Below are 26776 nucleotides of genomic sequence, written 5' to 3'. Positions count from 1 at the left end.
TGACGTGATTTCTGGGCATCAGCATCTCCACGGGCTGCGATGCCCATGACCTGAATCTGATTGGGCGCGTGCGTGGTGCGTGCATCGCCGTCGCATCAAACAAAGCAGCAGAGATCCCCGTGATCCGTACGGCTCGAGGCCCGAGCCTAACCGTCTCGTCAGCTTCAGCCGTCCCAGTCCACCGTGCACCGAGCCCACCCCCCTCCGCCCCCCCCCCCCCCCCCCGCCGCCGATAACACCACCGGAGTGGAGCACGGGCCGCCCCAAGTCTCCCTCCCTCCCAGTCGTCGTCGTCATCTCCACGGCTGGACGCCCCTCTTCTTGGAGGCGAAGAAAGAAAGCGCCCACCTATTAATGCCCCGCGCCCGCCGACCCAGCCTCCCCAACTAAACTCCCCAAACCTACCACTGACTTGCCCATCCATCTCCGCTTAGACTCGCGAGTTGGAGAGGAGGGGGTCCGAGGGGAGGATTCGAGGATGCACCTCTACAACGCGTGGCTGCCGCCGCCGGTGGCCGCCGCGGCGCGCGGGGAGGCGGCGGCGTTCGCGGGCGCGGTGCGGGCGGCCGCCAACGCGTGGCGGCCCGGCGACCCCGACTCCGCCTACGCCACGCTCAAGTGGATCTCCGTGTTCGACCTGTAATTGCCTACTCCAACTCTCACCCCCCACCCCTCTTCCCGCGCTGCTGCTCGATTGCTTCTGAGGTCTCGTTTTAGGCTTTCGGTGTGCGGATACGACCTGCTCCGACTGGTGCTGCCTGGAGTGCTGTTGACTTGGCCATCCGGTTTGTCAAGTAGCGGAAAGGGAGCGCGGAATTCGGCTGGTAGTATTGCCAATGCGTGGGCTGGGTCTGGGTGCTTATTTCTGCTTGGTGCTATCGCGTTTGGGTAGAGGGAATTTCGGGTTGAGGCAATCGCTATCTCAACTCTCTGATGCTCTGTTTTGTAGATTTGGTAGTTCATTCCTCATATAGACCTATGCCCGTTTTTCTGTTAAATTTATGTATTCTGCAAGTGCTTTCCTGAACCACGCTGCACATTGAGGATTACGACAGCGAGCGAGTGATTTCAGAGAACTGCTCTTGATGGTTAGTTGTCTGCGAGGTGTATTTTTGACCGAACTGGGGGTATCGATAACACCGGCTTCTTAGGTCAATCACATCCCCAGGAACTTCTAACTGGCCTAGCAAGGTTAAGGACAATATGAATATTTGGGCATTTGACATTAAGAAAAGCAGAAATAAGGAACTTTGGTTTAAGAAAATGGAAAATAGATCAATGTAGTCAATGTTCGACAAGGCGGTGTTCCGCGGCCACCTAGGCGCGCCTAATCGCTGGGCGGAGGGGTTCCGCCTCGCCTAGGGGGTAGGCGGTACCCTAGGCATTGCAGGTGGGCTGGGACGGCGGCGGAGGCTCGGATGTCAGTTGCTTAGCGGCGGGGACGTCGGCTCGTGGCGACGGCGGAGAAAGAGGCAGGGATGGGCCATGGGAGAGGCTAGGGCGGGCAACGGCGGCGGAAGAGGCTGGAGCATCGAATCCGCGCCGGCGAGAGTGACGACTGTGGAGGAGGAAGCATGGGCGGGTGCGGGCAGCGGCCTGTACAACAGAGGAGGCAGAGGTGAGCGTGTGGGTGGTGGCGGCCTGGGCAGTGGAGGAGGCAGGGGCGTGCGGGCGGGCAGCGGTCTGAGCAGCAGAGGAGGCGGCGGGTGGAGGAGAAGCAGAGGAGGCGGCGGGTGGAGGAGCATAGAGGTGGGGAGCATCGAATGGATAAGGTGGAGCTAGGTTTAGGTGGGATTGAGATTTGGATTGGGCTGGTTTGATGAGCCTTCTATCCAACTTTAGGCCCATTTGTCTCTAGTTTTTCTTTTCTTTTAGAGATATAACTGATATGCAACACCGCCTAGAAAACCGCCTAGAAACGCCTAGGCTCGCCTAGGCTCTAGGCGGTGGGTCACCGCCTAGCGCCTAGCCTAACATTGAATGTAGTACATTGTGATTTGCTACCTTTTCAGTGGCAATTTATTGACGGTGCTAAAAAAAAGTGGCAATTTATTGACCAAATTCTTGTACTGTAGCATTTTTGATCAATGCTTTGAGTAGTATTTTTAATTCTCTTTAATTTGTGATAGTTGATTGGTTAATTTCTTTTTGATCTACTGTGTGTCTTGTGCAAACCCTCTTTGGGTGCTAACAAAAGAACCCTCTTTGTTAACAAAAGAACCCTCTTACAACCACTTGCTAGAAGGGCATTGCAACATAGGATCTCCTTATATGCAGATGATGTTGTGCTTTTCTTGAGGCCTTCGGCCAGTGATATTGCAATTACTCTAGATATCCTACAGCTCTTTGGTAATGCTTCGGGGCTCACAACTAATCTCCAAAAAAGTAGTGTTCTCCCCATACATTGTACTGAAGATGACAAATCATTCTTACAAGAATCCCTGCCATGTCAGATCTCTGAATTCCCGTGTAAGTATCTGGGAGTTCCTCTCTCTCCTCACAAGATCACTAAAGCACAAGCACAACCCATTGTGGAGAAAATAGCAGACAGACTCCCAAGTTGGAAGGCTGATTTGCTCACCAAAGCTGGTAGAATGATCTTGGTGCAGTATGTGCTCACTTCAATGCTCATCTACATTCTCTTGGCACTCGAGCTACCATCTTGTGTTTTAAAGGCAATCGACAAGATAAGGAGAGGTTTTTTGTGGAAGGGCAGAAAAGATGCTAGAGGAGGGCACTGTCTGCTTGCTTGGCCAAAGGTCACAAGACCAATCTGTTTGGGAGGGCTTGGCATCTCTGATCTCCAAAAATTAGGGTTAGCCCTGAAACTCAGGTGGCTTTGGCTGCAGAAAACAGAGCCTGAAAAGGCATGGGCCTTCTTCCCCATCCAAGCCCAGCCCCAGCTTCAAGCCTTCTTTGCAATGGCTGTTGAAACAATAATTGGAAATGGAAAAAATACTCATTTCTAGTTGGATAGATGGTTGTTGGGCCAAAGCTTAAAACAGACCCTGCCACATTTGTTCAGTGCAATTGCAGTAAGAGCAAGAAGGAGAACAGTCTATGATGCTATCTCTGGTAGAAGATGGATTTCAGATATTAAAGGAGCTTTGAATATGCAGGTTCTGATTGAATATCTCCACCTGTGGGACCTTCTTTCCAATATTGAACTACAGGCTGGGGTGGACGACACACATATTTGGAGATTCTCAACTACTGGGGTATACTCCACCAAATCAGCCTATGAGGCCTTATTCATTGGAGCCACTCAGTTTGGTTCATGGGAAAGAATTTGGAAGAGTTGGGCTCCAGGGAAATGCAAGTTCTTCATGTGGACTGTGGCCCATAATCGATGTTGGACAGCAGATAGACTTGCTAAAAGGGGCCTTAACCACCCACCGAAATGCCCACTCTGTGATCAGGTTGGAGAATCAATTGATCATTTGTTGGTCTCTTGTGTTTTCACCCGGCAATTTTGGTTCTGCATCCTGCAGCAGTTTGGGCTGCAAGCTGTTGCGCCACGGTTGGATGAACACTGTTTTTTTGATTGGTGGGCAAAAGCAAGCAGCAGGTTTTCTGGTCAGGTTAAAGAGGGAGTTGATTCCATCATCATCCTAGGATCTTGGTTAGTGTGGAAGCACCGTAACTACTGTGTGTTTGATGGGGGAACCCCTAGTTTATCCCGGGTCATGACAACTTTTAGAGAAGATGTTCAGCAGTGGTCTGTAGCTGGGGCTCGAGGAGTTTCTTATCTCCTTGCCCTACCTCCTACCTCCTAGATGCCCTGGGCAGGTGGTGTGTGGTCTGGTCTTATAGTAGTTAGTGTGTTGAGAGAGTTTATTTTCTTTTAGGGTGTGTTACAGACCCTCTATCCCTGTAACATTTTTTGTTTTTCGGGAGGCTCTTTCCCTCCTTTTTATCTTCTTAATATATTGATGCGCAGCTCTCCTGCGCGTTCGAGAAAAAAATTAGTGTTTTTATGCTACGGTCGAAAGTTCTATTATTCCTTTTCCCTCCAGGGCATCCAACACGTCAACACCACGGAATCAAAACACGCTCTAAGCTCTAATTACCATGGAGTTTGTATCTGATGTGGTTTACAGTGTTTGCGGATGTATTAATGTTGGTGTTTGTTTTTCCAATGGTATAGTTTTATTAAAGCGAAGAGTGATATTTCTCCTGAGGATGTACAGGATCTTGTAAAGCTTGGGTTGGAGATATTTCATGCATCTCAGAACAAGTTTGTTGTCCAGGTAAGTAATTAATGATCTATATATGGATAGTTCAGATCTGTTTGCTCTTTTTTGACACATTCTTTTCTTGTTAAATGGATGATAATCAGATTAAGTGGGGAGGTTTGCTCATCAGGCTTTTAAGAAAGCACAGGAAGAGGCTTTTACTTGATGTGCAATGGAGGCCGCTGTATGATACATTGATAAAGACTCATTTCAAGAGGTAAAGTTTGACCAGTACACATTCTCCAACAATGAAAGAATGATTTATCTGACTGAATGTCATGTCTGTTTCAGAAACATGGGGCCTGAGGGCTGGAAAGTAAGAAAGCAACACTTTGAAACTGTCACCTCCTTGGTGTGTGCATCTAGGAATTTCTTTCCTGAAGGTGTGGCCGCTGAGATTTGGTCAGAGTTCAGGTTTGGCAACTTCTATGACAAATTCAGCACGAACCTTTACTTCATTCCAGCACAGTCATATTTTAAAACTGCTTTGCTGGTTTTATTTTTTTAATGATCCGTGTTATCCATGCTCTAGAAGCCAGTGCAGTGTTTGGCTAGACAGAATCACAGATTAATTGACTAAGCATGTGCGTGACATATTGTCCCTCCATTCCAAAATGCACCAACATCTGTAACTTTGACCAAGCTTATACAAAAATGCACCAGTGTCTACAACATCAAATTTGTTACATTAAATCCACTATGAAGTTTGTCTTGGTAGTGCATTTATTTGGTATTTTAGATTAGTACAGGCTTCAAACTGAGGAATTTCTTCCCTGTCACCTTGATTTTTCTATGAACTTGTCAAAATTAGGAAAGTTTTGACTTAGGAAAAACTAAAACCTACATTTTGGAACAGAGTATTCATTTTACTTTTATTGTGGGTTTGCAATAACAAAGGTATTTAATCACCTGTAGTGCAATATATAAAAAGCCTGTACCAATTGTCTTTAAAAAGCTCTCGTAGATATTTACCATTGGTGTCAAACCCTTGCAGCACTAATCAGATATCCTAGAACAGTAGAACTAGAAAGAGTGTGCGCTAGGAATAGTTTGTTATATTTTACCCTGCATCAAAGAGTATTATGTTCCTTTTGGTGCGAGCTGCACAAGAACTCTCTACAAAGAATGTAATTCTGCATTTTTATCTGAATTCTTGCGGGTCTTTAAACTTGCCAAGTATGGCACTTGTGTTCGTTTAATTAGGTAAGCTAACCATTTAATCCATCAGCTAATAATCGTAGCTGACATGGAACTGATGATTGACGACGTAGCTCATGTTGTTTTCACATGTACGCTGGGCACACAAACACCAAGGTCCAAGCATGTGAAAAAAAAAAATCCTCACCTCACATTGTGGTACTGGGAGCAAATATCTGATTCCTTCATTGTAAGGGTACCTGAGCAGTGCAATGAGGAGCAATTTGGCCATTTGGGAATGCAAGTAGGCGAAGAGAACTAAAATGTTGCATATTGTTAGTTGGTGCTACAATTTTAACATCAAAGAAGGAAGATGGACAAGATACATGGAACAACATTGGAATTATGTGCAGCTTTCAAAAAAAAAAAGCATTGGAATTAGGTGTTTTAAGTTTTGCAATGAATGTAGTGCTTATGTAAAAATAAAATCATAGATTGGATGTCCATTTCTTATGTGCTAATTGCATGTATTCAGTGTCTATTTCATCATGTCTCAAAGGGCTGCAAACATTGAAGTACCTTACCATATACTGTACTGGAACTACAGGCCCTTGCTGGATAATCCATGGCATAACTCAGCATTTGAAGGTGTTGGATTTCTCAGGCTGTTTCTTCCTGCGAACTCAAGGAATCAGGATCACTTTACGATGTAAATCACATATTTGGTGGATAAGCTCCCTTCCCTCTTTCTGTAGTTGAGCATCATTGTACTTTATATTTCAACTAATTTTGCTCTGTTGCAGTGATTGGATTGCACAATGTCTTGACATATGGGATTCTGTCACAAATTGTAACTTCTGGGATATTCAATGGGCTTCCATCATAGCACGCTGTATAAAAAATTTTAGATCAGTGAACTGGGATGATTATTTGCCGTTGCTATTCACAAGATACTTGAACATGTTTGCGGTATGTTGCTTCTTTCAGTTTATTCTTGAGCGGACTGGCAGAGTGGACAATATTTGAATAAAATCTTAAATATCTTGCCACAACTTTTTTTCCATTGGTCAACTTTCTTAAGGATAGGAATTTATTTTATTCTTGTAGAAATGAAGCAGGTATTAGTTTGAAATTTCTTGAGATTTTCTTAGTTTCCATCAGAATTTTCTCTCATGTGCAGTGGTAGAGTTTACATAGCAGTAGTGGAAATGCAGTAGCAGAGTGTTTCTCTAGCAGCCACGCATATGTAATAGTATGATTGGCCATATTTGCAATAAATAGTTTCTATCTTAAATTAAACATCAAAAGTAGAAGAGTAATTATTTTAATTTCAAAGACCCAAGATAACATCAGAACAATGCATGTCAATACCATGATTTTTGGAATTATCTGAAAACAAGTAGTACCTTTAAAGTCTATTTTGTAGCTTTCTCGAAACATAGCAGCTAGAAATTTACAAACTACGTTCAGAGAGAAATAGTAGGAAAAAGTATATGAAGGTAGGCAAGTGAACCGTAATATATGGGTATGAGTTCACATGCATTTTTTTTTCGAGAATCATCAGGAGATTTGCTTATCTTTTTCATTAGGAACTAATACAACACGAGCTGCTGTGAGGCGCTTGCTATTACATGAACAATTTACATGCTTGTGCTAAAGAAACTAGAAAAGACCAAATAAATGAACGAAACATGATGCAATCTAAGTGATAGGCGTCATACACTACTCCTGATGTGGGAACTTCAGCAATGCTGTTCACCAAGCCTCTGCTGTCCTGCCTGAATCCAAAGCCTGATTTCCTCACCTATCTCCCCAACCAGTTGAGATAAAGATGCTAGTGAGTTCACATGCATTAATTGGATAGAAAGATTAATGTAGGAGGCCATATAAGGAAAGGTGGAGCATTCCTTTTCTTTCTTATAGGATAGCTCTTTGTAGTCCATTTCTTTTGCTAAAAGTTTTCAAACTATTAATTTCCTTTTGAACATAGGAAAAATGGTGAAATTTTGACGGTATTAAATCATGTGGAAAAATTAACTATGTAGCCCTTTAAAACAAAATGAACCTCCAGAGTTCCTATTAAAATTCTTTAGAGTGGATCGTTCCAGATGACTTTTGAAGGGCTTTTGACATGATGTCCAACCTCATAGAATAATTCCTTCATGGATCTCATAGAATAATTCCTTTGTGTATCCCAATGACCATTCTTCAGTTTTCATATGTTTTGCACTTCTTTCCAAATAATATTGACTGTCTAAAGATACATGGACTTGCAAATCGGCCTCCAGTACGCAGATGCTGTGTACTTGCAACTGGGCCTCCAGCACGCAGATGCCGCCATCCAATAGTCGTGCGCCGGAGACCAATGTGGAGTCAGCGGCTGCGACCACACAAGTGAGCGCTGCATGTGTGGCACGAGGAGCATGCCGACCTCATGGACGAGCGCCACGTGGGACAGAGTGACGGCAGCTAGCAGATCTTGGGGACCCTGATGAGGCGATGAGCTGTCATCCACTCATCCTCCACCTCCGCGCGCATGGGCAAGTGGCCATGAGACTAGGGGTGGTAATGGGCCATGGCCCTAGTGGTCTCTTCACAATCCAAGTTGGCCCTTATATATTTTTAGCTCAAAATTGTATAAGATTAGAACCCGGTCCTTTTAGATAATCTAAGTCAAATTTTAAGGCCCTTTACCACCCCGGCATGACTTGAGAGGATGCGGTTCTCGCTCTGGACCTGCTGGTTGTGTAGGTGCTCGACGAGGTGGGCCATGGCCGCTAGGTGTGACTCCCATTCCTCCAGCTCCTCACGACGAGGCAGACGAGCTTGGGCGTGGAGCCATGGACATGCGTCACAAGAACTGGCGTCAGGTGCTGAGCGGGCTGCGCTCTGCACCATCCTCATGCCTGCACCGCTGCCAGCCACATGTATGTGTCGGGAACTTGGGATGAGTCGGGCTGAGCAGAAGTTCTCTGGGCTAATTTGGTCACACACCAAATCTGTGACATGCATGAGACTGAACTTTAACAGAACTTGCTGACGGATCTAGCAGAAGTGTTGAAAAAGGAATAGAAGATACGTTTTGGTGTCAAATAAGTGAGCAAAAATTTCCAATGCTATATAGGGAATCAGATTTTTATCCAGTGTTATATAGGGAATTTTCTCAAGTGCATTTGCGAATGAGAGCTAACATTAATCCCCGTTGCATTTGCGGATGAGAGCTAAAATTGGTCCCCGTGTAGTGTCTACCCAACCATGTCCCCAATACGAGCACTATAATGTGTTGTCTGAAACATCCAGGTTTATACAATGCTTTGTTGGAGCTATCAAAATTTCCTCAATATTTGTCCACTGTTTTTGCACTATGTTAAACTTATCATAAAAGGTATTTGCTTGTGTATTTCTCAGTAAATGAACATAGTTGATACACTAGAAAAATGTATGTTATGATATTCAACTGATGTATTTAAAACACAATTATTTGTTAATTGGTAAATACTTTGAGTTGTGCAAAAGGTTGGCGGATTAGATTTTTTTTGTTACCAAATCATCTGTATATTTCTTTCTGCATGTCTAGGTGCCTATATCAAGTGGGAACGGGTCATACCCCTTTCCAGTGGAGGTTCCTGGGAACACGCGATTTTTATTTTCCAGTAAGACAAGATCACTTGCCAAGGCAATTGCAAAGTCCATTGTAAGTTATTGACATCCTTTAAGGCAGCTCTTATTTATTTTGATCCGATTGGCTCATGGAAGTACTTATGTATTTTTGCCTCTGAATCTCTGATGCCTTGGTATAGGCAGAATATATACTGATCAGTAACAGCTCCAGTTTAATAAGGATGCTTGATTCAGTCAGTAGCCTGTTAAAGTTTTCTAATAACCACTGATAAAATTGTTGCTGTCCTGTATATCCATACACAACAGCTTGGCAAATGAACCGAGGAGATGATATATTTATGTTACTTCATAATTGTTACACCTTGCATGGTTCAACTATAGCAAGAAAGAAATCACCCATTTTTGTTTCTACATTTTGCAGGTATACCTTTTGAAGCCTAAAAGTTTAGCATTCGAGCATTTTGAGAAGCTCATTAATTTTTTGGAACAGTATGCCTTCTGACCTTCGGTCTTTTTGAGCTTGACGCAGTGGCTATTCATTTTGTTTTAACTCGATTACTCACTATTTTTAGGTTCTATCATCCATCAAATGGGGGTCGATGGACCTACTCACTGGAGCGGTTCCTGCGGCATCTTGTTGTTTACTTTGAAAAACGCCTTCAACTTGAACAATTGTAAGTGATCAATTTTTACTTGCATGAGTAGCTTAAAAACATCTTCATCTCATTGACTGCACTCCATGTGTTTCAATATGTACACTAGTGATGCGACGGTTGAGGAACATGATCGTCTTGGAAAGGAAGAAAGAGTTATTTTTATCAAAGTTATATTGAAATTACTGGATCGTGGTCAGTACAGCAAAGATAATTCTCTTGCTGAAACAGTTTCCATTGCAACTTCCATCCTGTCTTATGTTGAGCCAACCCTTGTGCTTCCGTTTGTTACAACAAACTTCCAACTAGCTTTAGAAACAGTAAGTTTAACAATAAATATGCATTGCCCTTCATTTTGTTTTTTTATATATCTTTCATGTAGTTGGCTTGTGAGAGCCCTACAATCTGTTTAGTTTTCAATTGATGTGCTCATGCTCAAGAGCATACTTAAATTACTTGCTAATTATTTAAATTGTTTTCTAACAGACTACAGCAACCCATCAATTGAAGAATGCTGTCACATCTGTTGCATTTTCTGGACGTGCTCTTCTTCTGTGTTCTTTATGTTCATCCCAGTCTGATGATAGTAGTGTTGTCGATTCATTCAGTGATCTTATTGCCACTTCCCTTTCAAATGCATTACTTGGCATGGATGCCAACGATCCACCCAAAACTATAGCTACAATGCAGTTAATTGGTTCCATATTTTCAAATGTAAGTCTTGTCTTTTACCTTTTCTTTTGCAATGCTGATTTGTGGTAAAGAGTACTGTTATACTAACCATCCTATGGTGTATCTAGCTAGCTACAGTTGGTGCTAATGATGATGCGCCTGCATTTCTCCAATCTACCACTTTATCAAACTGGCTAGATGAGTTCTTTTCCCGGCTGTTTTCTGTGCTTCAAAATTTGGAATCAAGTAGTCCAATGTAAGCTGTAAAGGTTTGCATATGAAAGTTGTTTTACTGTTGAAATACTTGTCAGCAATACAGCATTGTACTGACATTATCTCATTCGGATATTGCAGTAATGAGGGTTACCAAACCTCTTTCATGTCAGGGACCTTTCTTGCTGAGGACAGCTCATATTACTTCTGCATGCTTGAAATTCTTCTTGGGAAGTTATCAAAACCCTTATTTGATCAGGTATCATATCCTTATTTAAATGTTGCTACACTTCCTTGTCCAGTAAATATGAATTTCCAATCATGCACGTGTTTCCTTCATTTGCAATTGACAGTCCCTGAAGAGAATTGCCAAGTTTGTTAAGGCAAATATCCTCCCTGGTGCTACTTCAGAAGTTGGGCTTCTTTGTTGTGCCTGCGTTCATTCATATCCTGAGGAGGCTTCATTCCATCTTTTTAAACCAATCTTAATGATTATCATGTCCTCCTTTGAGGGCACCCCAACAACAGGTTATGTTGGAAGAGCATTTCCTGATAAAACGTCTAAAAAGGTCTGTTCTAATATATAATGTCTATGTCAGTATTACTCGAGCTATTCCATGTGTTACGCACCACTTTTATTTGATGATATGCAGGCTGCACTTTCTCCTGCCCTGGAAACAGCATTAGACTACTATCTGAGGGTTTTGGCCATAGCCATCAGTTATGCTGGTCCCGTGTTACTCAATTATAAGGAAGAATTAAACCATATAATAACGTCTGCGTTCCAGGCCCCTTCATGGAAGGTTATACTTTTCTTCTATCTTTTCATACATTTGAACATATAGTATTCCCGACTCCTGTAATATTTTATACTATTTCTAGATGAAGAATTTGCTTTCCTTTTGAATGACTAGGTCAATGGAGCTGGGGATTATCTCCTTCGTTCTCTGCTAGGAAATTTGGTTTCCTATTATCCAATAGATCAGTACAAGTATGTTTACGTCTTGTTTCACCTGATGGTTTCTTCATTTGATCTATAAATTGTTTACCCAATAACCAATATATTATCCTGATATTTTTAAATTTTTTGTAGGCCATTCACTTGTCAGCCTGGTAATATTATTGAACCATGGGGCTGTTCAAAAGCTCATCAGGATAGGGAGGTTGAAATGCTTAATTTCCCTCCAAAGTGGCATGATCCCAGTCAAGATGAACTTTCTTTTGCAAACGAGTTACTACAATTTCATTTCCAGTCAGCTTTAGATGATCTTTTGACTATTTGTCAGACAAAACTTCATTCTGAGACAGGTATTTATGGTTTCTGGCCATTGACATTCAGTTTTCTTGCTGTTTGATTACTCATTCGGAGAAAATCAATATCTCATGTCAACCTTAAGCAACGCCCCACCTCCCCAAAAGAAAAAATAGAAGAAAAAACTATGCAGTCAACATAGCTATGTTATCCTCTTTTTAGTATTTGGTTATTGTTTTCTCAGGAGCCTACTTATAAGTTTTTTTTTTCTTTTAGCAGGAGATGAGAAGGAGCACCTAAAAGTAACTCTATTACGCATCTTCTCTGCATTGCATGGTGTCATGTCTTGCTTGCCAGAAATGCGCCCATCATATAAAGACGGGCGGTCGAAGGAAGTGGAGCCCATATTCTTCATAGCAGGATGTACTGGCAGCACTGTTGGCAGCTCAGAAATGCGTGAAAAGGCTGCAGAATTTGTGCACATAGCTTGCAGGTGAAGTTTGTTTTTAATTAATCAAGTATAATTTGATAATATTTAATATTTAGTCTCACAATTGCATTTCTATCAACAGGTACTTATTAAAGGAAAGAACTGATGACAGTATTCTCCTCGCACTTGTTGTGCGCGTTATTGATGCTTTGGTAAACTATGGTATGTTCACTAGGCTCAAAGACTCAAGCTGAGTATTTTTCCCTGTTTATGTGATGGTTTACTGTTGTAGGCAGCTTGGAATATCTAGAATGGTCACGCCATTTACAAGCTTGGAAAGTAGAGTCTGCTTCTATAATTGAGCCTCCATGCAACTTCATTGTTCCATTTCATGCTCAAGGAAAAAAGAGGTATGCCTGTCTGAATTTGTGGATTCTGATTCTTCTATGTGCATTGTGATTGAAGTTCTCAATTTTGTTTCCATTAGACCTAGATGGGCACTTGTCGACAAAGCAAACTTGCATAGTACATGGAGATGTTCACAATCATCATATCACAGATACAGAACAAATGCAGAAGTATCTCCATCTGGCCTCATGACTGATTTGATGAATGATCTCTTAGATCTCTCACTGCACAACTATGAAATTGTTCGCTCGTAAGTTCTCTCTCGCTCTCTACCTCCCTCGCTCCCTCTCTCTCTGGCCTTAGTTATATGTTAGAAATGTCTTAGCTTTAGTACTCTCTCCAGTCCTGCATGTAGCCATTATTTTTTGGTTCTAATGTCATATAAAAGTGATGGGAGGTGGCACATATTTCAGTTGAGTGTTGCCATGAACAGGTGCAACACACAAGTTTTACAAACTATCTAATTTTTTTATCAGCATACCTTTTCTTTGACGAGAAGATTGGTATACCTTCATTCCTTTATATTTTGTCTGAAACATCATATGGGATATGAGCAGCACACAATTGTCTGTCTTTCTTCTAGTTATTATCTTCCGGTAATGCCATCTTGTTTCTGTTTCTGTACATTCTTATTCAGGTATGCTGGAAGATCTTTAACAAAATTGTTGAAGCGCTGGCCTTCTCTAATTTCTAACTGTGTTCTCACACTTGCTGGAAATTTGCGCGACCCGAAAGCTCCTGAGCATGTGGTGCTTGGTTCTTGCAGCATCCTGTCATCACAGACTGTTTTAAGACACTTGACCACTGTATGTGTATTTGGCTACTTACATTTTTTAGACCTACTCTCTCCGTCCCAAAATAAGTGTTCGTTTAGAAAATTTCAGACACATTAGTAGTAGTGAGAAATGTTACCCCTAATTAACTATAGCAGTTGTGATTGAAAACCGCGTTGTTTGTTTGGTTCCCTAGATCTTGAATAAATGCAAATGCATTGGAACCAGAAAAGTAGCATCTACTTAAGCATTTGATTGGCTTGATGCCCTTCTCAATACAATTTTTTTTCTTGGTATGTGACATTGCTTTAATTAGATGAACTTCACTACAATCTAAAAGATTTGTGGGTCAAAATATGATGCTAAATGAACACTTATTTTGGGACGGAGGAAGTATGTTGATTTCATAATGTGTATAGTATTAACATAATTATTTCATATAGGATTTCGTTTCTCTCTCGTCATTTATCATGGGCATTCTGGAAAGGTAGACTCTAAATTTCTCCTACATCATTTCTACATTTTGCCCTATGAGTATGTTTTTGTTGTACGACTTAGACCACCCCCTCTAGCCACTCCGACCCTAAAACCCAGGTGTTAGAGTGGGGGAGAGGGGGGGGGGGCTTTATCACTGGACCAACATTCTCCCTACGGCGAGCGAGCCGCGCCGCGCCTGTGGCTGCTGGCTGCTGGTCTCAGCGAACCCCACAGGGGAAATCGCGCAGCGGAAGAAATGCGTGGCCGGTGGGTTTCGAACCCGGGACCTGGCTCTGGTACCAACTTAGACCACCCCCTCTAGCCACTCCGACCCTAAAACCCAGGTGTTAGAGTGGGGGAGAGGGGGGGCTTTATCACTGGACTAACAGTACATCACACTTGAACTAACAAAAATAATCAGCATTTGATAATTGGGGAATGGAAAAGTGTGCAATTTGTTTTTGTTGAAACAGGAGAGCTGATGAATATGTTACTAACTCCAATCCTTCTGTAGCTCTCACCATGAATCGTTGAAGTGTCAGAAAGCTATTACCGAGGTACTGTTCAATAAAAAAATCTCAATCTCTGTCAAAAAATGAGAGATAAACTAAATAAAATTGTTAGGTAAATGTGCCACTGAAGATTTCTGTATATGATGTTTACAGCTCTTTGTAATGTATAATATACGTTTCTCTGGAATATCAAGGAGTTTCTTTAAAAACTCTGAAAGTCATGTCGACAAGTCGGGATTTCTCAGTTTAGTTCGTCAAATCAATGCTTTGGGCTTTGAGAGCAACAGCCTGCATTGGAGGTGAGCAATTGTTATATTCTCACATATTTTAACACAATTGTAGTGACATATGTCACTTTTTTTGTTACCTTCAAATTTTAAGATTTTTGTCATCCCAATTGTATACGCTAAACTAGTTATTCTGTCTCACTTTTTTACTGTTTTCTACCTTTCAACATACACCAATTTATGTGCTGAGCTCTCTTTTCACTATGGAGTCTTTTCATTGATTAAGTCACCATACCCCAATTCCTTTAGATGCCATGAAACTAGTTCTCCTTTCGAATTTGTCATGAATTTAATCCATCTCAGGTCATGCTATTTAATAATAGATTGAAGATAACAAATGAAAAAGCTCATGTCATGGGCATTTGAAATTGAATTTTGGCATGTTCACATATACTTGCTTGTAATACTTACATGATCTTTATGGAATTTTTTGAAACATTGCAATATGTTGGATAATCATATTTTTGCTAATAAGGATGCCAGAAACCCTGGTCACAAATGAATGCTGTGTCTACTTTTATTTGTTTACCCACATGATATGACAGCATAGCACGGGTATTTGTAAGCGCTTGCCATTTTCTTAATTGTTAATGACTAGTGACTGAGGTTTTTGTTTTTCTATTTTTCTGGCGGCCCAAGGTATACAGTTTTTTCATTACCCTTAACAGAAAATAATTAAGAGTACAACATAAGCTTTCTTCGTATCATATCTTAAAGAACTGGAAGTTCAGTAGCTTTTCGTTTCCTTGACACCTTTGGCGCCGTGGGTTGTTGAAGCCCCCCCCCCCAAGAACAAAGGTCGAGGGCCTTGGCTGGGGCCCGGTGGCATGGGTTTTAGTGTGTTTTGTCGGGTCATGAGACCTTGTTACAAATGTTCTTTCCTCTGGATGATAAGGTTCAATGGACTTCCACGATGTCGGGGGCGGTGATTTGCCTCTGCTGCCGTGATTTGAACACTTTGCCGGACAGTTTAATCAGGGCCGTGCGTATTTTGCTACATTTTGTTGACATATATAACTGAATATTTCTGCATATAAAAATGTTCTCTAGTGACATTCACCAACCAAATTGTAAAAAAAAAACTCGACCTGCGAGGGGCAAGCCGCCTCCCGAGCATTAATGTAAGAAGACCTCTCACACAGGTCGAGAGAACCTCCGAACCCCTACCCACCCTTATACAGGGGCGCCGTAACCCATACCGTAACCCGTGTGAGCGGGCCAGGGTGACTCGGGGCCTATTTTCATGTGCTTTGGCATGTAGGCAGGCAAGGGAGATTTTTTTTAACGTCAGCCTGAAATTCGCTCCCATCGGGAGTAGGACCCAGGACAAGAGGAGTGCTACTGAGGCCACCTAACCAATCCGGCTAGGCACCCGTTTGCAACCAAATTGTCATTTTTCAATTCTTATATTCTATCTCAATGTTCTGGCAACTGTTCCCTGGATTCAACCACTGTGTAGTGATACATTTTTTTACCTCATATTTCTTAGTAATCCATTTCCTCATATTTTTTTAAGGAAAATCCATCTTCTCTCATATTAGTTGCATTTGCCTTAGTAAAAAATGGGACAGAATTGTATCTTTGTTAACCAAGCAATTTGGATGGTCTTTTGTCAACCAAATTCTTTCATTTGAATTGATGCATATTTCTCATTCAGTGGGGCACACTTTGTTTTCAATAAGCCACCTTGAAGCCATGCTGTCTGGCCTTGTCTGCATGTTACATATGTCCACTGCAAAATAATACTACAATTGAATTTGCACCACAACCAAAAACATGCAGGATGTACAGAACAACCTTTTGTGCTGATTGTTCAGTCATAGTAGTGCACAAATTGCATTTTCATAATTTTTTTCTCGAATACGCAGGAGAGCTGAGCATCATTGTAACAAGAAAAAACTATTAGTTGTTCCTTTAATAATGTAATATCAACCATAGATCCATATCTACTTGAATCAAATTTTACTATCTTGTAGTCATTAACATAGATACATACTTAAAACTTGCATCTGTTTAATTTCAGGTACAATTTGATGGCCAACAGAGTACTTCTGCTGCTAATTTTGGCATCCAAAAGTGAATCTGGCGTATATTCACAAATGCTGGCAGAGACTGCTGGTATGGACAGCATGTCTCCTCTTTCTAGCTTCTTGTTATTATGAAACACATTTCGGCCATCATGCCTTTATCATCATGTTTGAAAAGGCCAACTTTGAAAATATTTTAATTGACCATCATTGTTCAAAATAAATGTTTTATTTTAGGTCATTTCTTAAAGAATTTGAAGAGTCAACTGCCCCACTCGAGAATGCTTGCAATATCTGCGCTGAACACATTATTGCAAGGATCGCCTCATAAGGCATATCCACAAGATTCACATCAATCACTAGATCACCCCGAATATTGCAATATTTCATCAACAGGAGAAATTTTGAATCAGATTATTCAAGAGGAAGGATTCATGAATGAGACACTGAACTGTTTATCTCATGTCCATATTTTTTCTGATAACGATGGTTCCTCAAAAGCGAGTTATGGTGCTTCATCTTTTCAAAGCGGATCTGACAAAGCAATCACTGACTTCTATTTTGATTTCTCTGCCTCGTGGCCACGTACTCCTAGTTGGATTTCTTTAGTGGGTGGTCACATGTTCTATTCCAGCTTTGCTAGGATATTCAAAAGGCTTATACAACAATGTGGCGTGCCAGTAATATCTTCTCTTCAGACAGCACTGGAAGATTTTCTAAGTTCTAAAGAGAGAGCAAGGCAATGTGTAGCTGCTGAAGCCATGGCAGGGATGCTCCACTCTGATATCACTGGGAATTTGGAGTCTCAGAATAACTGGCTGATGGTTCAACTGCAGAAGATTATGTTAGTACCATCTGTGGAATCAAATCCTGAATGGGCAGCTTGCATTCGATATGCTGTTACAGGAAAAGAAAGATCCGGAACTCGTGCTCCTGTTCTCAGACAAAAAGTATTAGAGTGCTTATGTAGTCCTGTTCCTCAATCCATGGCAACTAGCGTACTTGCCAAGAGATATGCGTTTCTATCTGTTTCTCTAATAGAAATATCTGCACCAAAAATGACTCCAGCAGAGAAGCAATACCATGTTAAAATTGTTGATGAACTACTTGACAACATGAACCATTCATCTGCACAGGTAAACCAAATGGCTCCAGTGTGGGGGTGTCTATGAGTTGACATTCCTTTTATTTCCCTCGTATTTTGAGAATATAATGCTTTCACAGCTGAAGAGCATTTTATAGAAGCTTCTAATTTTTTTCTTTAACAATTATAAAGTATGCCATCATATCTTGGTCTGCCACTAGGTTTTGATGCTCGACTGTGTCTGGTCTGTTGTTGTTCAGGTAGGTAGGTTGGATCTGTAGTTCCTGTAAGCTGGATCGAGTTTATGCCATCATTGCTTAGTACCTATAACCTGGATCTGGCTTATACTACCTCCAGTCAAGTTTACTTGACGTTTCAGACAGCAATACCAGCTTGTTTTGTACTTGTTTTTCTTGTTTGAAACGTCACGTTTGCTTGACCAGAGGGAGTACTTTTATATATGCTATTTTCTGATGGGTCACTGGCAATGCTCATTACATGTGCCCTTAATACGATGTAGGCACTCCTATACATGTCAAATAGTAAATTATTTCGATTATTTGATAAGTTCATCAGCTAGTCTTCCAATGGTTTCCCTTTTTCTTCATGTATTAAAGAGGAGGAACAATGACAAAACTCAGCTTCATCAGGAAAATAATAAAAAGAAACATTGGAAACCTTTTTGCTTGTTACAGCAACTATTTGTCCAATATTTCCCTTCCGCTTTTCTGAAAATTAAGAGAAGGAAGAATTAAAACACTTTTATGGATTGAAAAGCAATGGAATAAAGAATAAAGAAAAATATTAACACATATTTAGTTTAGTCAAGTGCCATTTCTATATTAAGTAAGCTTTTTGTAAGTTACCATTGTTAAAGGGACACATATCTGCAAGGAAATATTTACTGTCTTTGCAACAATATTTTTTTTCTCAACCGTTTTATGTTTTCAATTAATTTTTGGTTCAGGTAAGAGAAGCAATTGGTGTTGCCATGTGTGTTACATGCTCAAATATGAGACTTGGTGGATCATTTGGCCCTGGTTCACAAGAAGAGCTTTGTGGGGACGTAAGCATGATCGAACAGACAGGAAATGAATATTGGTCTAAATGTTTGACAGATGGAGCTAATGAATTAGCTGTAAGTATACAAAACAGTATTCAATCTAAGCAACTGGAGTCAACATCAGATTCGGCTACTGAAAATAGCATGGATCATAGAGAGTCGTCTGATGCTAAAAGGATGGAAACGGTGCTTATTTTTTACCTTTCTCCAAGTTTAAGGTTCCATATCCACTTGTTTCATTTCTGTCTTACATCTTTATGTTTTTTTCTTTGCAGATTTTTCATTTCATGATCGCATCTTTGAGGTCTGGGAGATCTTCTGTTCTACTAGATATTATTATTGGGCTCGTGTACCCTGTTCTCTCACTACAGGTAAATTTTGGTATCTTATAGTGGTGTAAGGGTTTTATTCCTCGCTTTCTTGTTTTGTAATGTTACTAGATAATTCTGTCTGTGCATTGCTACGGGCAAAGTTGGTATACGTGTCGGATACGTATATATAGTTGCCCGTTAATTTGTAGGGATTCACATGAACGAGTCATGGGCTAAGGGCTAATCCGACTCGCATAAGGGATAGACTAAGACCCACCCACAAGGCGGACCGAACCAAAAATTTAGGAGACCAAACCAAAAATTTAGGTGGAAACCTTACTCGCTTTAGAAATAGGTATAGATATTCAATATATTGTCTCTTGTGATGAAATAAAAATGTTGATGGTCAGGAAATTTTCTCTTTCTTTGTTAATGTTTTAAGGGAAACTTAAAAGTGAAATTTCTCTTCAGGCTGTTTGATCACCTTGGTCTGATAGCTAACTGAAGTTGATTTAGTCTGTTGAACTTTAGAAGTTGTTAAGGCCTTAAGGGTTTTATTCCAAAGACATGCTCAGAAACTCTGGATCTTGGCGGCAGAAATTTGTGAATTTTATTGCAATCAATTGTTATTTGTATGTACTACATATTTTCTATTCACAGGAAACATCAAATAAGGACCTTTCATTGCTCGCTAAATCAGCTTTTGAGTTGCTCAAGTGGAGGATTCTACATCGGCCATTTCTTGAAACTGCTATTTCGTCTATTCTTTCTTCAGTTAATGATCCTAACTGGCGCACCAGATCTGCGCTGTTATCATACCTCAGGACCTTTACATACAGGTCTGATTACTTTGTTGCCACTATACCCATTTTTATGACAGTGTTTTCGCTCCACCATGAATATTTCTTTCCTTGCGTATACTTAGTATAATAGGATTAGCTTAGTAGTACATTGTGAATGCCAATATTTTGGTCCTTGCTAATAGCACATTTTTTTTTCATTTCCATTGTAGTGAGTGCCATGACTTTTGAGATGTTACTGATACATGTATTCTCATTAAGACTAATAGAAACATTTTTCCAACCATTTCTGTTACCTCTGTAATGAAAAACTTGTTGGAGTTTACAAACCATAAGAGAATAGCGATAGAGCTAGATGAAGAGATGCAAGACCAACAGAAAAATACCTTGTACTTGATTTAGCATATTTCTACATACTTATTATGTGATAACATCACTATGGTATTGCATGCCTTTAATTTTTTTTCACGGTATCATAGAGCTAACAAAAAATGCATGCATTATGCTACCTTTGTCACAGGCACACATTCATCCTTTCTGGTTCAGAGAAATCACTAATCTGGCAAACAATAGAGAAGTTGCTTGTGGACAACCAAGTTGAGGCAAGTCTGTTGGTTTCACCTCCATGCTATGAATATTTATATTTTCCTATACCCTCTTACTTGAGAAAATGTGTAGTCCCGGTTCACTCAAGATAAATATATAATAAACAACGCTACTTACATTGTGACCTTTGCCCTAAGAAAACATGTACGGTTGGTGTACACATGAAAGTACTTTTCAGCTAAAGATCCTATGTGGGAGGCTGCTTCTGTCAGTGGTATGAATTTTGTTATTATACATTCAGGTTAGGGAACATGCTGCTGGTGTTCTTGCAAGCTTGATGAAGGGTATAGATGAAGATCTATCAAAGGATTTCCGTGATAGGTCATTTGCAAAAGCCCAGCGTATTATTGTTGCGCGGAGAAGGTAAAATTTCTGCTGGTTGTGGGTTGTGACATTGTCAATTGTCATGGACCAATTGCACCTTCTCTCTTTCCTTTGCGTTGATTTGTTGAGTATGCAGTCAACTAATACTAACATTATTGGTTACAGAACTTCAAAATTGGGCCACTCTATTGCTACCATCCATGGTACTGTGCTTGCTTTGACAGCTTCGGTCCTTTCTGTCCCATATGACATGCCTAGGTACTCTTTGTGCTATTTACTTTCTATGTATGGTATATGTCAGATGCTTACACGAAGGAGGCAGATGTACCTTGTCTTGTATGTGTAGATGATTCTGTCGATTTTAATTATATATCTATCCCATAATTCTGTGTTCCAACTACCTTTCTCTTGACTGGACATGTGGTTTTGTGGCCTTTGCAGCTGGCTTCCTGCTCATGTCACGCTACTCGCTCGCTTCATCAGCGAGCCTTCCCCCATAAGATCAACCGTAACAAAAGCTGTTGCGGAGTTTAAGCGTACTCATGCTGACACATGGAGCATCCAGAAGGATGCGTTCACGGAAGACGAACTGGAGGCAAGCTTGAAATCTTCCCCTTGACCACCCATTTGTTACTGCTCTAGAGATTACACACATTCTCACAGTTTCGCTCACTTTGCTCATGCAGGTTCTTCGTGATACATCCTCATCCTCATCATACTTTGCCTAGATTAAAATTCTGAAGGTTATAGGATATTCTCTAATACCGTGCGATGTATATAAATTTGTAACAGTTGAGGTGCCAGTGTTGCTAATTTGGTATAACCTTGTATCATATTTGCTTTTCTCCATTATTAAGGCTTTTGCTTTGTACAATTGGGACGATATATGCTTGCGCACAGTGAATTGCATGTTATACCATAAAAGGTTTCAGAATACTCGAAACAATTTTCTGTGCTGCGTAGCCCGGCCCATATAAAAATTATATTCACAAATGTTTTAACTTCAGCCCAAATTTTACAGCTAAGCCAAAAAATAAATGAACTTGCACATTGCGCCAAAACTTTCAGCCCCCTTCAAAATTACAGAGGTCCAAAAGCTCGGAATGAGTCTTTTGCCCTTTTCATCAGCTCTGTAATCCACAACAATAGCGGAAGACAGACAGCACAAGGACATAGACTCAACCTGCCACAGCCCACAGCAGTTGTGGGAGATGGAGAGGCTTTACATGACCTCAATGAAGCTCACGCGGATCAGCAAGACGATAGAAGGCCTACTGTTATCTTATAACCAGAGCAAATGGTGATTCATCTCTGGTGTTACCGGTCCTTATGGTGTTATCGTGTTATCAACTTTATTTACATATAAATTTTTGCATCATAAATTTAACCAAAAATATGAATGGATAGAGCATATAAGCATCTACAATCATGCAAAGTTTAAGGTTGAACAAAAGTTTGTGCTAAGAAGAAATTAAAGAAAAAAAAGAGAAATTTGCACTTCAATAGTTCCGCAACCCACTCTACAACTCGTGATGTTGCATTTTTGAAAGCACCTTGGCCACAACACCCCAGTTTGGTTGGCTTTTTGGCTTTGGCTTGAAGCCACAGCCCAAAAAAAGCACAACCAAACACACCCTGACTTTGGTAAAAAAAGAAGTCCTCATTCAAAAAAAAAACTGCAATTCTAGCACAATGCTATATTTTAGTATCTTAAGTTTGACCAATTATAGATAAAAAAAAGCATCACTATGTAAGATATTAAATAAATACCATTAGATTAACTATGAAATATATTTTCATGATAAATTGATTTGGATCCATAATGTTAATACCATTCACTACAAATTTAGTCAAACATGAACTACTACATGGTATGCAACCCATAGTTATACTCATTTTGGGATAGAGGGACTAAGGCTTAGGGCTCCTTTGGAACACAGGAATAGGATAGGAATTCATATATATGTAAAACAGGGGATTGGTAAACATGGGAATTTTGTAGAGATGATTGTTTGGAATGGTCGTAAGAAAAACATAGGAAAGAAAGAAAGAGGTCAAGGTGGATGTTTATTTTCCTATTTTCCCCCTATAGAATCACCTGTGTAGGAAAGTTTCCTTTGGTTTTCCTATGATGCAATCCTACAATTCAAAGGGATGAATAGTAGATGGATTCATAGGATTCTCAATCCTGTATATTTCCTTTGTTTTTCCTTCAATCCAAAGGAGCCCTAACTTGCTAACGGTGCATGTATAGTACTGTACTGTCGCTGCATGATATGATGCATGGAGTACATAAGAGTAGCTTTATTATTATGGAAAATATTAATGGAGAGGCCTCTCCTTTGGGCGAGCCCTCAAACTTTTCTAAAATGGAAAGTGTAATTCCACCAGGTTTCCAAAAAAAGAAAAGTTGCCATTTTTACAACCCAATGTTAAGAAAGTAACTTTGTACTCTGTGAAAGTTACAAAAAAGTAACTTTATAATACATTAATATTACAAAAAAGTAACTTTTACGATTTATGCCTTTATTAAGAAAAGTAACTTTTATACTTTGTGAAAGTTAGGAAATAGTAATATTGTAGTATACGAATTTCAGGAAAAATAACTTTCTGGTTTGTGATAGAAACTAACATACCAATAGTGTACATGATATATGATATGAAGTAACTTGTGACTTGTTTATATGGTAGAGAAGTAAGATTTGTTTTTGAAAAGTAACTTTTATACTTCGTGAAAGTTAAAAAGGTAACATTGCAGTAATAGTAATTTTAGAAAAAGTAACTTTCTGATTTGTGATAGAAAGTAACTTGCTAATATTGTACATGGTATGAAGTAACTTGTGACTAGTTTATATGGCAAAGGAAATAAGATTTATTTTTTAAAAAGTAACTTTCTGCCTTGTGACAGGGAGTAACTTGTCAATAGTATACATGATATCAAGTAACTTGTAACTAGTTTATATGCAGAGGAAGTAAGGTTTATTTTTTAAAAAGTAACTTCACCACCTTGAACAAAACATAGTTATGTGGGATCTTATTTTGAAGCTTTTGATAAAACAAACATAATGGTATGATCGGATTTTGATTTCAATGTATGGTTGTAAGACTATGGATTTTTTAACTTGCATGGGATCGCTTGCGCCATGTCACGTGCATGCGCAGGGGTATTGCTTTCACAGACCCAGAAGCCTTGTTGGGGAAGCATTTCCGGTTTCAGTGCATGTATAGGTGCTAAATATAGTAACTAGTAAGGCTCTCTATTTAACGCTAAGTGGAGAGGGCTCTCCACGTATAGTTGCCTCCTGGTTGGAAAGTCCAAACCAGCCGATAATGGAGGGTCTTTAGTACCGGGTTATTTACTCAGTGACGAAGATCGAGACTTAGTCTTCGCTCGTAGTAGTACCGGTTGGAGAATCGGGACTAAAGCCGGTCTCCAACTGGTAGTGAAGGCTGTTTTGTTAGTACTGTATAAAAAGGGTCAATCTATATATTACATACGACTCTCAAAATCCTGTCTTGAATTAACATAGTATTAATATATATCAACCCCCCCACCCCAAGCTGGAATTATTGTTGGCTCGCTTCTGATAACGTCTGTGGAGTTGGGGTCGAGATCGACCACCTCTTTCTAAACATTGCTATCATCATGTTAATCAGATGTTAAACCACCAAATCCTTAAGGCAATTACCCCTCACAATAAACAATGGAAGACGAGTTCCACGCGCTCCATTCTTTAATGGCCATCCGTACCTACACGATCGACATGCACGTTAGCCGAGATACTGATGATCCTGTAGTGTAAGTGGTGCTGTTTGGGCCCCATAAATAGCCACTTGCCGGGCATGAATGGCCACCCAGTTGCAAACTCCATATGGATGCAATTATGTCCACATTGCTCTTGGTGCTTCCCCGATTTATACAAAACACGTAAAACCTAAGCTGAAGGAAAAAAAAAACTTCCAAACGAGCAGTATCCTTGCCCCCACGCTAAAAGTACACATGTGCCTACCTGGCACGCCAATCAGCATGGAGACAGGGTTGAGGAGGTACGCACCCTGCGGTACATGGTTTAAAATGATTACATGTAGTTTGAGAGCCAGGTGTGTTTGGATCTAAGTGCTAATAATTTCTCAAAGTATTAACCTCGACTCTTCAAACAGTAGTGCTGGGTGGCTAAATTTTAGCCAAGACTAAAAAACTTTAGAAGGAGGTATGAATGCTGATAGATGCTAAAGTTGAGCAGTCAACTTTACCCCATTCAAACAGACCCTTAATTATTGACTTATATAGCATATTGAGACAAGTTAAATCACTACTCGTACGTTTTATCTTTATCAAGTTATTTACCATGTTGGTTTATAGTCTGTACAACCTCAACAACATTATTTGATCATGATGTGAGCTTGTAGAATTGCACGTGAATATGCACTAGTACATTAATAATTTTGCATATGATCGAAGTGGTGATTGATTAATCCATTCTATGGGCTTGTTTGGATGTGCTAAAGTTGAGTGCTAAACATTGGCATATATTAGCACTCACATGCTAAATTTTTGAATTTTGGCAAAACTTTAGCCCACCCTCTTAGCACACCCATTTGGATGAGCTAATGCTCAAGTTTAGCACTTTTACCTATTAGCACTTGGATCCAAATGTGCCTATATATCCTAAACCAAACAAAAAATATATAAGAGGAATCCTAAGAAGACAATGGACCACCTCATTATTCAAACCAAATACCCCGTACAATTTGCTTAGTGGAAATAGTGCAATAAGTGACTAGCTGGCATAAATATCGGATCTGTGGTGGATGGAACAACATTTCTCCGGTAGTAACCTTCTTATTAATTAGTAGCAGGTGACCACCATAGGTACCGTCATGTTAACCAGGTGTGTTAAACCACCAAATCTCGAGACAATTACTACCCTCTCACGATAAACAATGGAGGACGCATTCCATGTGCTCCATTCTTTAATGGCCATTTGTACCTACATGATCGACTTGTACGCTGCTGATGATCATGTAGTGCAAGTGGTGCTGTTGGGCCCCGTTAATAGCCACTTGCCGGGCATGATCGGCCACCCAGCTAGTGCAAACTGGAACGGTGCCATGCACAATATGGATGTCAACATGTCACTCGTCACATTGCTCTTGGCGATTGTATATATTGCTTCGATTTATACAAAACACGCGAAACCACCGTCCAATCAATCACATAGAGAGCAGTATCCTTACATACCCCACGCAAAAGATACACATGTGCCTACCTGGCATGGCAATCATCATGGAGACAGGGTTGAGGTGGTATGGACCCTATGATACAGTACATCGCTTAAAATGATTGTTACATGTAGTTTGAGAGTTAATTCTTGACTTATATAGCATATATATTGACACAAGTTCAAGGGCCGCTCGTATGTTTTATCTTTATCAAATTATATCATGTTGGCTTATAGTCTGTACAACCTCAACAACAAAGCATTTGGGTCTAGACTCATATTGGATCGAAATGACATTATTTGATAATGATGTGAGCTTGTAGAGTTGCACGCGATGCATTAGTACATTAATAATTTTGCATATGATGAGGTGGTGATTGATTAATCCATTCTATGGACCTAGCTATATTTGGATGTGCTAAAGTTGAGTGCTAAACTTTAGCACATAGTAGCACTCATACACATGGTAAATTTTTTTAGTATTGGCTAATAAACTTTAGCCCACCCTATTAGCACTCCTATTTGGATAAATCAGTGCTAAAGTTTAGCACTTTCACCCACTGCCACTGGGATCCAAACAGGGCCTATAGCCTATATCCTAATAAACCAAATAAAAAATGTATGGAATTATAAGAAGATAATGGACCACCTCATTATTCAAACCAAGCA

At 40.3% G+C, this 26776-nt stretch overlaps 1 protein-coding gene across 2 annotated transcripts; it reads left to right on the top strand.

Moving 5' to 3' along the window:
- Positions 1-283: 283 nt before the first annotated feature.
- On the top strand, positions 284-21770 carry LOC120703319 (proteasome activator subunit 4-like). 2 transcript variants are annotated; one of them, XM_039987336.1, is made up of 35 exons: positions 284-639; positions 4148-4250; positions 4340-4452; positions 4527-4649; positions 5980-6081; positions 6176-6341; positions 8950-9066; positions 9415-9482; positions 9566-9667; positions 9756-9966; positions 10133-10360; positions 10447-10574; positions 10673-10790; positions 10885-11100; positions 11185-11334; positions 11446-11522; positions 11625-11839; positions 12060-12276; positions 12356-12435; positions 12506-12623; positions 12701-12871; positions 13259-13427; positions 13838-13881; positions 14386-14428; positions 14537-14682; positions 16694-16788; positions 16935-17833; positions 18749-19030; positions 19120-19215; positions 19816-19994; positions 20476-20557; positions 20803-20924; positions 21051-21143; positions 21327-21480; positions 21572-21770. In XM_039987336.1, exons 1-35 carry the CDS (start codon positions 479-481, stop codon positions 21611-21613), a joined length of 5430 nt encoding a protein of 1809 aa, XP_039843270.1. In that variant the 5' UTR covers positions 284-478; the 3' UTR covers positions 21614-21770. The 2 variants fall into 2 exon arrangements, with proteins under 2 accessions (XP_039843270.1, XP_039843271.1); XM_039987337.1 differs by having other exon boundaries at positions 479-639; positions 12063-12276.
- The last annotated feature ends 5006 nt before the right edge of the window (positions 21771-26776 follow it).

Source organism: Panicum virgatum, chromosome 4K (assembly GCF_016808335.1).
Source record: "Panicum virgatum strain AP13 chromosome 4K, P.virgatum_v5, whole genome shotgun sequence".
NCBI classification, from domain to species: domain Eukaryota; kingdom Viridiplantae; phylum Streptophyta; class Magnoliopsida; order Poales; family Poaceae; genus Panicum; species Panicum virgatum.
The sequence above is the reverse complement of the archived record's forward strand: the minus strand, read 5'-3'. Positions and strand labels throughout refer to the sequence as shown.